Below are 14,353 nucleotides of genomic sequence, written 5' to 3' on the forward strand. Positions count from 1 at the left end.
ATATTTTAAAGGGTACATTTGACTGTCAAACATTTTGATCACATTAAATAAATGTCTTGAGATTTAATCGCCGTTCTAAAAGAAGCGTGCGCCGCCCGGGAATCGAACCCGGGTCGCAAGAATGGGAATCTTGCATGATACCACTACACCAGCGGCGCTGCTGAGGAGAAGTTCGGGAACGGGATATATGAAGGCTGCTGGATCAGTTGATGTTTATTGGAGGGAGAGGTAAATGCCAATTAGAACGGTATGTTTTAGTCACAATAAAGCAAAGGAAACGTTAGATGTTTCAAAAGACTACTTCTTAGCCAACAGGCTATGATTAAAAGATACCGTCTTAGAGAGAGACTGGAGAGACATAACAGGCACTATGCAATAATATAGAGATTTTAGACCTACCATTCATTAGCTCAAACATTAAATTCATTAGCTCAAACATTAAATGACATATAAGCTTAAAAAGCATCAACCTCAGCTCCTCTCTGACAGCACGATTGGAGTATCTAAAAATGAGAGAGTCTTCATTAATCCATGAAAATTTACACCCATTTGGAACAACCCTGACATACTACAGAACAATAATATGATTAGCCTTTTGAAGTTCTGCAACAGAAAGAGAACTAAGACCAGTGTTGGGAAGGTTACTTTTAAAATGTATTCCATTACAGAATACAGAATACATGCCCCAAAATGTATTCTGTAACGTATTCCGTTACGTTACTCAATGAGAGTAACGTATTCTGAATACTTTGGATTACTTAATATATTATCATGCTGTTTACAACTACGTGAATGTGATTTATTACTGTTACTGAAGGTCCGCGGCTCCGAACCGTAGTAAAGGGACCTCTGGCTAATACGGTGGGTTCTGTGTCGGGCTCGTAGCCGAAAACTAGCTTTACTTTGTTGTCTGGGTCAACTTTGCTAGCGAGAGATAAAGAGAGGCGTTGAAAGGCTGCTCCAACGGAACTTATTGTTTTTGGAGGAAAACACGAACACAGCGTACAGTCGAGTCTTAATAGCTTACTTACAACTGGGCTCGTCAGGCACTCTTCTTGGCTGCAGTGGTTATTATTATATTTACATGCTTCCAGCTCCCGTTTTTGCTCGATGACAGCTCGTACTTTTCCTTTTTCTCCCTCCCTCGCTCACAGACACATAATGTGTATGGCAGTCCATTCTCCCTGCAGCACGGACTACACTGCCTATGATGCTACATTCTTTAGAGCTATACCGGTAGCATTCTGCCTATTAGCTTAGCACAACAACAACAACAGGCGCTCTCTCACCCAGGAAACACGCAGAGAGAGAGCGTCACCCTGTAACCATGGCAACCGTAACGCTGCCGCCTGGAACAACAGAACGTAGCTGTCAAACAAAACCCAAACAGTCCTGACCCGCGACAATAAGAAACAGGGAAGTACCGCCGTGTAATCCATTTATTTCAACAAAGTAACTGTATTCTAAATACCACCTTTTTAAACGGTAACTGTAACGAAATACAGTTACTCATATTTTGTATTTTAAATACGTAACGGCGGTACATGTATTCCGTTACTCCCCAACACTGACTAAGACACCCACAGTTGTATCTGACAAAACATCATTAATGATTTGTCTTCTCAGTGTTGCAATAATATTTTCAGTTTCTGAATACAACTAGAAGCAAAAAAATTCCCTTTTGAAAATTCAATACTAAAGTCCAACATTGTGAAAAGTTATCTCAAACAGTCTACAGAGGTTTTTTTCTGTCCACCAAAGTCAATATGATTGAAGACGTTTCGGTAAGTTTGCTTGTCCAAAAAGCAAAAAAAAAGATTAAACCAAGATTGAACAACAGTCAGAATTAGCAGAGTGAGCAGAGCTACCGTAGCTCGGTTTATGACATGAATTAGGAAGGATAAGAAAAGTGCAATCTACTGACATCTAATGGTGAGATTTTACATGCTGTAACTTTAATAAAAATAGAAAATAACAAGTCACCTCCTCTACAAAGATGGCATCAAGGTGTATGCCAAGAGTGAACGAGACATCGATTCACTGATACACACCACCAAGATATACACCAACGACATCAGAATGTTGTTCGGACTGGAGAAGTGTAGTCCGATGATAACAAATAGAGGGAAGGTATAGAACTGAGGGGATCGAACTACCAGAAGGCAACATTGCAGACACTGAGGACAGCTACAAGTACCTGGGGATCCCACAGGCAAATGGAAACCATGAAGAGGCCGCTAGGAAAGCTGCAACCACCAAGTACCTGCAGAAGGTCAGGCAAGTCCTGAGGAGTCAGCTGAACAGTAAGAACAAGATCTGGTCTATCAACACCTACGCCCTACCCATGATCAGGTACTCTGCTGGGATAATAAGTTGGCCAAAGGAGGAGATAGAAGCCACTGACATCAAGACAAGGAAACTCCTTACCATGCATGGAGGGTTTCACCCCAAGTCCAGCACCCTGAGGCTGTACGCCAACCAGAAGGAAGGAGGCCGGGGACTAGTGAGTGTCAGCACCACGGTCCAGGAGAGACAATGAACATCCATGAATACATCCGGAAGATGGCCCCAACTGACCGCGTGCAGACAGCAGAAACCCAAGAAAGAGGACAAAGAGGAGGAAACATCATGGAAGGACAGGCACCTGCACAGTGTGTACCACCGGCAGATAGAGAAGGTGGCTGACATCCAGAAATCCTACCAGTGGCTGGACAAAGCTGGACTGAGAAGCTTGAGAAGTACCAAGGGTTCAGAGAAGAGCTGGAGAAGATGTGGAGGGTGAAGGTAACAGTGGTCCCAGTGGTAATCGGAGCACTAGGTGCGGTGACTCCCAAGCTAGGCGAGTGGCTCCAGCAGATCCCAGGAACAACATCCAAGATCTCTGTCCAGAAGAGCGCAGTCCTAGGAACAGCTAAGATACTGCAATACCGTCAAGCTCCCAGGCCTCTGGTAGAGGAGCCTGCAGGGGCATGAGGGGATATATAACAACAGTTAAATGTCATACATAGTTTTTTTTCACAGCATCTCAGGAGATTTACCAAAGTGCCCTAATTTACCTGAGTTCACACTTGCTCTTTTGAAATTATGCTAAGTTAAAAAAAAAATCATATTGAGAAAAATATTGCAAAAATATTCACCAATACAGTCAGAATTAGGTTGATTAGTTCAACAATTGCACAGTCTTTTGTAACTTTGCCTCTGAACACCAGTGGACCAGCGACTCATGTACAGGCTTTAATTTAAAGGGTTTTACGAAAGTGTTGTATTAACCATTCATTACTTAGACATTTTATCTTAATGTCAGTCCCCCATTTTAAGGTAGAAAACATAATTGAACACACTAACATAAACTTAAATGTAAGAATTGTCATTAATGAGTGGATGACAATGATTCCCATTCAATAATTACCTTGAGTCTATAAGTCATGGGCATCACTAAATGCTGTGCCAGGTATTTACTACAGCCGCTGCTTGTTTGTGGGTTTCTCTGCTTTAATCCTTGTCTTCATTCCAAAATTACATGAAATGTGTCATTGTCCAAAAACATATTAATCCAAGTGATAGATGATATCCTATGATAGATCAGTATCAGCTGAGTATATTGGATAATTGCTTGGTCAGGATCCATGTATTGAGTATAATTCATGCACAGCTGTTGAACATGTATAATGAGAATCACTGGTTTTGGGTTATTGTCTTACTTGTAGTGATGCAATACTATATGTCAATACTCCTAAAACTGGCGATTTTCATTATAAATCTTCAGGAGCTACAAATGAATCATATGTGTATGCTATTTTAGCTCTTAAAAATTGCATGCAAATTATTTTCTTATTTGTTCCATAATATCTAAGAAAAAAGTTTTCTGGATGCTTCAAGAATTTTGAACCATTATTAAACCAGTTGATTCAGACTAACAGATTTATTTTATTTTATTTTTTATTTTTTTTACAGTTTATGTGACTACTTAGTCCATACAAATGTGGATTCCATAGAGGTAGGTGGGGTAAAGATGAGTGAGAGTGTGAATGGTGTGAAAGTGATGGGAGTTGTATACACTAACAAGCCAGATTCCATGACTGCCACTTGAAATCTTATTGAAGAAAACACATTCAGCTGATCCCACCTAAAATCAGTGTTGTAAAAACTGAGTTCCTTCAGGTAGCCTTCTTCTTTTCAATACTAAGATACTACTACATTTATGGATGAAAATAGTAAATAATGATGGTAGGCCTTCTGGAAATGAAATATTTACTACATGAGTCCAAAACCTTTAAATGAATACTTTAAAAATGCCTAAAAAAGGGGTCAGAATAAAGCAAATTCCAAATTGTGTGGTATTATAATAATAAACTTTATTTATAAAGCACACTTAAAAAACCAAGGGTATGCCAAGGTGCTTAACAAGTAAGATAGAGAATAGGAGGAGGATAATAGAAATAGGACCAAAGCAAGTACTAAGTATGCAAGCAGGTAGCTGTATAGGAAAGCAACAGGTATAGAGCAAACAAGAATTTAAATGAGCATAAAGTGCATGATATAAAATCATAAAAGAAATATTAACTAGAGGGAAAGGCAAGATTGAATGAGTGGGTTTTTAGTCGTGATTTGAACAGTGCAATGGAATCAGATGCGCGGAGGTCGAGAGGAAGGGTATTCCACAGTACCAGGGTAGCCAGAGCAAACGCACGGTCACCCTGAGACTTCAGCCGAGATCTGGGGGTCAGAAGTAGTTGAGTGGCAGATCTGAGTGTTCTAGCAGGAGTATGTGATTTGAGAAGTTCACTAAGATAACTTGGTGCTAATATATTAATAGTTTTGAATGTAAGGAGTAATATTTTAAATTGAATACGGTACTTTATGGGCAGCCAATGCAAGCTACCTAGAACAAGAGTAATAAGGCAAAATTTCCTGGTACCAGTCAAGAGACGGGCTGCTGTATTTTGGACTGTTTGCAGTCTAAGAAGAAGAGAAGAGGGAAGACCGTGGTACAAGGAGTTACAATAATCCAACCTGGAGGTCACAAAAGCGTGAATAAGCTTCTCCAGGTCCTCATGCGGAACATAATGCCTAGCCTTAGAGATAAGGCGCAGTTGGTGGAAGCTAGATCTCACTACAGCAGACACTTGCTTATCGAGTTTGAGCGAGCTATCCAGCAGTACACCCAAGTTACTGACATAGTCACAAGAAAAGCTAGCAAAGGAACCCAGGGCAGCACAGAGTTGGGCACGAGGGATTTTACTGTTGAACACCACAATCTCAGTCTTCTTATCGTTTAAAACGAGGGAATTACTCAGGAACCATTCTTTGACCTCCCGCATGCATTCTTGAAAGTAGTACAGGGACACAGCAAGGTCGTCAGTAAGTTCAAAATAGATCTGTATGTCATCGGCGTAACAGTGGAAGGCGATATTGTATTTTTCAAAGATTGCGCCTAGAGGGAGCAAATACAATGAGAAGAGAATAGGGCCCAAAACTGATCCTTGAGGCACACCACAACAGACCGGAGCGGAGGAAGAGTTAGTTAACTAATAAGGATCTATCAGCGAGATATGATTTAAACCAGTCAAGGGCAGTGCCTCTAATACCCACAGTGTGCTCAAGTCTTAGTAATAAAATGTTATGGTCCACCATATCAAAGGCCGAAGAGAGGTCCAGTAAAACTAGGACCATAGAGCATCCAGTATCAGTGATTACAAGAATATCATTAAGAACTCTAACCAACGCTGTTTCAGTGCTATGCAATGGCTTAAAGGCAGATTGATTCTATGTTGTATCCATATAGAGGTCAGGTAGAATAAACCAGAAACCCTCTAAATCTGCTCTGTTTCTGTTCATAAAGTCTAAAATCCTTGCATCTTATTTACAAGCACAGTCCCAGCTCATTTACCATGGCATGCTTATTGGGTTTATGTGGTCATGGGTCTAAAGAAGAATGAAGAGGCTTGGAAATTAGGCTTAGACACTCATAAGCAAATCAAAGGCCACAGAAAAAGTCTGGTGCACAGCAATGTGGTGAGGGAAATGGAACACAAAACAAAGGGGAGGATTCTATATTATAAACAACAAGATTATTAATAAGAAATGAAGATAGAGCAGGGAAACAATACAAAAAAAGAATATTTTAACTTAAAATGAATCTTGCTGGTCTGTGTGAACACTGTTAGGCTGAAAATGAGATCGCTATTTAGGCTAAAATGAACCTTAACCTCCTAAGACCCGAACTCTTCCACAGCATGCATTTTTAATTTCTCTTTGATATTTGGGCTGATTGGGACCTGATGAATGTAAAAACAAAGAATTATCAGTTTTGTTTTGTTTTTTTTTTATCTAATTTTTGTTTCTAAGAAAAATGAGAGCCACATATGAGGATATTCGTCCTCATATCCACATATGAGAATATTTGTTTAAAATTTTGATAGAACAGTAGCAGTATAATGTCCTCATAAGTGGATATCAGGCCCCTGTAGAGCAAAATTGAGTATTTTGGTCTAAATAACCCAAAATGTGATGTCCACATATGTGGACGCCAGGTCCTAGGAAGTTAAAGTTGTGTGGACATGTTTAATGTTCTTTAAGAGACAGTATTTATGGGCGCAATAAAATGCTGTATAAAATAGTTTCTTTTGTTTTGTATTAATTTTGTGTCTGTTTGTTTTTCCTTTTTTGTGTTTGGAGTCATTGGGTAGGATTTGTACAGACTGCGATCCACATTCCGAAGCAGAGGTGGCGCTAATGCAACCTCAACGATGACATAATCAACAGCACAGGAGGCAACAGTGCAACGCTCTAGAGCGGAGAGAGAAGAAGAAGCATTCCATTTCGGGGTAAACATGGCTGCTTCTGCTGGTTGTGATCATTACATTCGAAGCTGCTTATTGAAAGTGAGTAAAATGCTTTAAAAAATGTTCATACATTTGTCTTAAATATACGGTGGAGGCAAATAGGCTTTGAATATGCCAAGTTATAACTGTGCTATAACGATTATGTCGTCGGTATATCTCTGCTAGAGACTGTCATAGTTAGCTAGCTAGCTAGTTATTTAGTCTTCAGCCGGCAAACGTCGCTGTAACAGGGTTAAATAATAATAAATGTTTCAGACGGCATGATTTTGCATAATATCTGCACGGCGAGGGGCTTGAGAGTTTCTGGAGCTTTTCTCGCCTCCTTCCCTCCGGTCTTAGTCCTTCCCATCATAATTACACGCGGAGGAGACAAGGAAGCCTGCTCCCTCTTACATTTGACAAATAAGAAAATGAGAGTTTATGTATTTAGCGCAAAAGAGCACAAAACTGAATAGAATTTAAAATTGTTGCCTTCCTAATCGGTTGTACTTGGCCTTGACAGAAAACGTCAGGGGGAGGTCAAGGAAAGGCGTGGAGAATTTATCATTTATTTTATATACGCTTTAATTACATAACCTTTACACACTGTTTATATTTAAATCTTTTACATTGTGTCCAAATTTTGATGTACAGATCTATTAAAAGTGTGTAAACAGCCTATCTGACATTGATAAGTTGATGACTCATCTTTATATTTTCAAACAGCAGGGAGAATGTACTTTTTTTTAGGTCTTGGAGCCAAAACGTCTGATGCAACATGATATCATGTCCTGTTTTACCTAACATGTGACAAATATATTTTATCCTCATGTCCTCATTGCCAATTTTTTAATTAATTACTTAAGGGGTGGTCAGGGCGTGTCATTAGTATGGAAGCTCTTCACTGTGAGCCAAGACGTTTATAACAGCACGCCTAATCAGACACTTGATTAGTAGCTGAACATTTTAAAGAACCTAACAAAAAACAAGTGGCTAAAGCTGTTCAGAGTTCAGTCAGCCAGCAGCCTTGGTATGAGAATCCAAACAGCTCCAGTTATCAGGGGAATTTATAAATGTTGTTTTGTTATATATCACCGGCTTTTGTTTGATAAGGTCAAATATGTCAAATAAAGGTGGGTGTACTGCAGCAAATTGTTATTTAATTATTTGTACTTCTTTCCAGTAGCAGAGCATTTTTTCAGTTGTTTAAGAGAGAGGGGCTTCTTGACTTACTGCTGTTTGGGAGAAATTTAAAGTTTATTCATATATACACATGCATATAATATTTACAGACACACACATAATTTCCGTGACAGTGCCAAGCTCCCTCTTGAACTTTGTCAGCACTGTTTAATAAAGAATTTTCAGAATAAGGATTACATTTAGACGCGCGCGCGCACACACACACACACACGCGCTTAGTGACTTATTGCTACAGCTACACAAACTGTGATAGGACTACTATATGGGCTCAAATTGTGGTCATAAATATTTTGTACTTGTAAATCATGATTTTTATGTGTAAAAAGAATTTGTGTGTGTTTAAAAAAGATTTGTGTGTGGACTTAGCCCAAAAATACGTGTGAAACTCTGCACTCAAGTTTCAAGTTACAAGTACGAATTTTGACCCCGTTTTTCTTCCTTTCATCTGATTGGCCAATGTCATGTCAATCACAAATTTAACTATCCAATCAGAGAACAGGTGGGTTTGGCTATTGGAGGGGTGCTTTATGGAGCTTCAGGTGCTTGAAGGGAATAAACGCCCTTTTACATGCCAGTCCAGTGTTTTCCTTCATCACCAGGAAGGAAAACAGTCTGTGGTGGTCTCAGTTTGGTGATTTTTGCGTCACAGGTTTACGTGCTTAATACAGGGACCTCCAGAGCCTTTTTAACAGCGCTGCAGACCTGGGGGGGGCAGTATTGTGGAAATGACAGTCTTCACTAGTGGGGATAGTTACAAAGCTTTCTTCGTTATGAATGAGCATACATGTTTTTATTGAATATTTGAAGAACCAGCAAAAAAAGCAGAAACTCTTGTAGAGGACATAAAGTCAGAGATAGAAACGACAAGGAGCAGGTGCATCTAGTACAGGTAGAGCTGCTGCAAAAACCCACAAAGCTCAGCAGCCAGCGCAACAAATTCTGGATCCTTGGCTTTTAGTTAGCAGTAGCAGCACGTGCTGCGTCCGATGTGAGAGGACCTTTATGCTGCGCACTGTGACTCACAGCAATGGTCCCGGGTCAGCCCTGACTTTGTGTTAAACTAATCCTAAAGTAATAATGGTATTTCTAACCACTGATATACCACAACTTTATCCTTTCAACAGCTACTGAAAGTTAGGGGACCTAGCTGCTATCGGATATTTATATAGAGATCCTCCAGCTTCAAACTGTATTACCCTTCAAGGACCTGCAGTTCAAAAAAGCGCCCCTCCGACAGCCAAACCCATCTGTTCTCTGATTGGATAGTTAAATTTGTGATTGACATGACATTGGCCAATCAGATGAAAGGAAGAAAAACGGGGTCAAAATTCGTACTTGTAACTTGAAACTTGAGTGCAGAGTTTCACACGTATTTTTTGGCTAAGTCCAAACACAAATCTTTTTTAGGCACACACAAATTCTTTTCACACATACAATTCCTGATTTACAAGTACAAAATATTTATGACCACAATTTGAGCCCATACTACTATACCCATCCCTGTCTGTGCCCTGTGTAATCGCGTTTCTGCTGTACTGCAGGCACCTTGCTGCGGTAAACTGTACGTGTGTCGGCTGTGCCACGATGCAGAGGAGAACCACCAGATGGATCGATTCAAAGTCAGAGAGGTGCAGTGCTCAGCGTGTCTGACGGTGCAGCAGGTAACTGAGGAAAAGCTAGTTAACGTGTTTGAGCTCCACCGTCGGTTACAGCAGGACGTCTCGATGTCACCTTAGTGCTTGAGTTGTACTTTTGATTATGGTTAGCTCGGATGAAGGGAAAAAGCTGTACAAATGTTATACTTTTGTAGACACAGCAGACTTGTCAGCAATGTCATTTGCTGTTTGGGGAGTATTACTGCGACATTTGCCACTTGTTCGACAAAGACAAGAAGCAGTACCACTGTCAGCCCTGTGGAATCTGCAGGTAAGAAACTGATTCAATATATTTCATGTTTATAGTGTCTAAATATTTCTATGTGTAACTTTAGTAGTAATAATGATACGGGTACTGGGGAAATGTCTTCTTAACGTTCCCCACAAAATTTTCCCATTTTTCTTAATTCATTAAGAAACGGTCAGAGATAAAAATCACAGTGTTGTGTTATCATGCTGATATTTCACTGTTCCCGAAACACGTGATGGCAAAATTTGTCATTTAGTGAGTTTTCAAATGTGCCTCTACAGGATTGGGCCCAGAGAGAAGTACTTTCACTGCGAGAAGTGCAATTTGTGTTTAGCTCAGGATCTGCAAGGAAACCACAAGGTGACTATCGCTGTGTTCCTGACTCGCCTACATCTATCTGTATGTTAAACCCTCACAGTTTTAATTTCCCTTTATTTTCTATGTTTCAGTGTGTTGAAAATGTTTCAAGGCAGAACTGTCCTGTCTGCATGGAGGTAACAGCATTAATGGGATAGAAGGCGAGGAGAATGTTGGCTCTTTTTTAATCTATTTTCTCCACAGTTTAATATATATTTCTTTCTTTTTTTAAATGTTTTTTAATGCAGGATATTCACACATCCAGGATTGGAGCTCATGTTCTTCCATGTGGCCATCTTTTACACAAGTAGGATTCCTTACTCTCTGGATACTGTCAGTTCAGGGTTATGGGGTTTAATAGTGTATTTTTTAATTTCTACCAGTGGCACAAAATGATATTTAAAAAAACACACCGGGCATTTTTCCCACTTCCAACACAAAAAGTCTTTCACATCTTAATCTTTAATAATGACTGATTTTACTTTTATTAGTCCTGTTAGACTGATTTGGTGACTTATCCAGTTTTTTCTGTGTGAAATATCTCACCTACACGACTATGCTGGTGGAAAAATAGTTACAGTCTAATATCAAAATCAGGTCAACACTCCTCTGTTTCTCCTGTTTGCTGCTGCTGATAGTTCAGTGTCGCTGCTCACACACACACATGCACAAATTAACTTGAAAGCATCCAGAAGTCTGTGTAAAATTTGTGACAGAAAACTATAGTGAAGCACACTCAATTTATTATTATGACTCTTTTAATAATATGAATGTTTAATGCATGTATCGGGAAATGAATCACAGATATTTGAGTAGGATCAGGCACCTATCTGACCAAAATGTCAAAGAGGTGCCTGATTGCAACACTGTCAGTTTGACAGTATCTGTTCACAGACAAACACATAGTACTCAAAACTACGTTTGTAGTATATCCTGCTGCCACAGTCTCCAAGAACACAATTTTGCAGTAATGACAAAACACAGACTCAGCACTGACAAACTGACTGCAGATTAAAATATCTTCACGATCTATTGTGACATAATAGTAACAATGCGTTTGTTCACCTTCTTCCACAGGACCTGCTTTGATGACATGATCAGAACAGGGTATGTTTAATAAACTCCTTTTTCTGGTAAAATAAGATGTTGTTGTAATTAAGGGACCGGGTTATAGTCTGCTTTTTACCCCTCAGCCATAAAAGGCTGACGGAGTATTGTTGTCGCCCTGCTAAGCATGCAGGATGTGTCGACACAAGTTTGTAAACGAGACCATGTAAGATTTTGAAATTGATACAGTAGGTCCATCTACTAAAAAATCTCAGATAAGTTTGAATCTCAGTGACCTTGACGTCAAGGTCAGAGGTCAGGCTTTTGTACAGGCTTCTGTAATTTGTAAAAGCTTTCCTGAAGAAGATTGTCCAATCTACCTGGTACAGAGCAAAAACGGTTTCTGATCAGCTTTTTAAAGGCAGTGTGTGTGTGGCAATGTAGGGATTTTTGTGTCCTCTTATTTGATTGCTGGTGGCCTTCCATATGATTGCTTTTTTCCCTCACCTGTGTTTGTTTCAGAGCTTATCGCTGCCCACTGTGCATGCACAGTGCTTGTGACATGCAGAACCACTGGAAGGAGATAGATAAAGAGATCGCTCAGTCACCAATGCCCACTGAGTACCAAGGAGCAATGGTCAAAGTAGGCCTTCGATAACACAATAAAATGCTGGTGCATTTATCTAAATGTGAATATGAAACCGATATTTGTTCTGTTTATGATTTTTTTTTTAATGTCTTTACTGCAGATTATGTGTAACGACTGCCAAGCTCACTGTACGGTGCCTTTCCATGTGCTGGGAATGAAGTGCACCAGCTGCGGCTCGTACAACACAGCGCAGGACGGAGGACTCATCCAACTGCAGCAGCCCGAGCAGAACATGGAGCCACAGCAGCACGATCAACAGTAGTTTCCACACAACATTAAGAGTACATGCTTGACCAAAACCGAAGGCATGTGATGTAATAAGGAGCATCTAGGGTAAAACTAGACTGAGCCGGTTTCTCCAGTTTGTACATACAAAAATGTATTTATCTATTTTCCCTACCTGCTAACGTTCGTCGTGGATGGAATTTTTCCCAGGATCCACTCGGTGGGAATCACCGGACAGGATCACCATACTTACAAAGAAAGACAATTTAGAAGCATAGTCCATGTGACCTGCATGTTTATAGGAGGCGGCACGATTGAATCATTCAAAGCCACGCAGGTGATGGTGTCAGTGGTGTGCAGTTGTGGTTAGTTAGCCCTGATACATCTGGTTTATGTGCCATAAATCTTATTTAAATGATCTGAGTAAGAGAAAGTGTTAACTAATGTGTGTTTGTCATTGGCATTGGTCAGCCTGTGCTGTTACTTGCATAGTCTCCCTGTTAGTCAAATATTTAACAGATGGCATTGTTTCTTCATTAGTTCTAAATACATATTTTAGTTTGTCATTGTGGATCCCTCTCTCTATGATTTTTAGTTGGAACTTGCTACAAGGGTTGAAAATGGTTTATTGTATCAAAATTCTAGTTCAAATCAAACATTCATGCATATCTTTAAAAAAGGCTCATTATATATAAACTTGATGATCTATTTGTCTTTAAAGCTGTCATCAAAACCCACTTATAATTGTAAAATACTATATGTGCAATCTGAAATTTAAAAAACGAAATTGCATACAAATGGAAATATATGTGAATTAAATTTAGATGGCTTTGTAATGCTCCACAGCTAGCCAACATCCTGTATAATTTCTGTTGTGCCCACAGACTGTATATTAAAGAAAGATGCATGTAACCTCAAAGATTTCAAAAGCGGAGTCTGTGAGGAAGTGCCTTGAATTTGCTTTCTTTCAGGGGGCGACGTCTGTTTGCAAAAAGAAGTCAGACTGCAAAAAACTCTGCGATGATTGCATACTTTATACTTGATTTGTGACCTCTGTAAACACATTCTTGATAGGTTTATGATATTAATTGTTCAATTCATTTTGAAAATTATGGCGCCCATTTTAGAGGAAAGGAGAGTATGCTGTTTAGTGTGTTTGGCAGCTGCTAACGCACGAGCATGTAGCAATTATTACGTTCAGTTTGAAAACATCAAGACAGCGGCTGCCAAAATGCTGAGGATGAGACTTCGGTCTTTTATATACAGTCTGTGGTTGTGGCTGCTGTGATAAATGGCCCTTGATTATTTTTGCATGTTTGCCCTTTGCAGGTATCAGGTTTGCTGAACTGTACTCTGACTGTAATACACACTCATATTAAACACTCATTTTACTAAACAGTTCACTGGATTTGAGACAAAAAATTTAATTTTCAGCTGTTTATTAATTAATTTATTGTGACTGTACTTTTGTTATTGCAACAGCTTTAGATGTGTTTATTGTATATATACAGCATATACATTAGCACCATTTTTTTTCCCATTTGCCAAGGTTGAGGGAAAAGTGGCAAAGTAAAAGCCACGTGTAGTTAGGACATGTATATAAGTATCAAGTCAAGGTTGTGTATATGTACAGCCATAATGTGGTCTGTCCTGGTCACCTAGGCTGAACTAAAACTTAAATGAACAACAATTTCTGTGTTCTGTTGGGGATCAAATGCTGTCTCCTCTAGGTGGATCTGGCTCAGCAGTTGTGACCTGGAAAGTGAAACAGACAGGACCACCATCTAGTGTTGTTCCAATAGGGAGTACCAGTGGTGGGGCTGTGGAGAATGCTGTAGGTGTTGGTTGGATGACACATGTAGGAAAGGGTGGAGTGACACCCTGGGTGGATCCTTGGTATGTGGTAATGACTTGTGGTTGAATTGTACCTATGACTACACCAGTCTCTGAAAGCCCTGAAGGATGCGTGTTTGGTAGAATGTGGGTAGGGTTAACAGCGTTAACAGAGTCCTTTGTGGGACCAGAATTGGGCACATCTAAAGAAATATCAACGCTCATCGCAGTATGAGACGGATCTGGCACAAGCTGTAAAGCATCTGGGTCAGCAGAGGTTTGTGGGTCTGCAGGAGAAGTGGCCAGAGAA

General features: G+C 39.8%; 1 protein-coding gene and 1 non-coding gene across 2 annotated transcripts; one reads left to right on the forward strand and one right to left on the reverse strand.

The window, feature by feature from the left end:
• Positions 1–87: 87 nt before the first annotated feature.
• On the reverse strand, positions 88–158 carry trnag-ccc (transfer RNA glycine (anticodon CCC)). The gene has a single exon. It is a non-coding gene; the product is annotated as a tRNA-Gly (tRNA).
• A 6,611-nt stretch (positions 159–6,769) lies between these two features.
• rchy1 (ring finger and CHY zinc finger domain containing 1) lies at positions 6,770–13,173 on the forward strand. The gene is made up of 9 exons (XM_006797490.3): positions 6,770–6,884; positions 9,569–9,688; positions 9,838–9,953; positions 10,214–10,292; positions 10,382–10,426; positions 10,538–10,596; positions 11,367–11,396; positions 11,859–11,979; positions 12,086–13,173. Exons 1-9 carry the CDS (start codon positions 6,834–6,836, stop codon positions 12,245–12,247), a joined length of 783 nt encoding a protein of 260 aa, XP_006797553.1. The 5' UTR covers positions 6,770–6,833; the 3' UTR covers positions 12,248–13,173.
• Positions 13,174–14,353: the final 1,180 nt, after the last annotated feature.

The sequence above is a fragment of the Neolamprologus brichardi genome, chromosome 12, assembly GCF_056152115.1.
Source record: "Neolamprologus brichardi isolate AB-2024 chromosome 12, ASM5615211v1, whole genome shotgun sequence".
NCBI lineage: Eukaryota > Metazoa > Chordata > Actinopteri > Cichliformes > Cichlidae > Neolamprologus > Neolamprologus brichardi.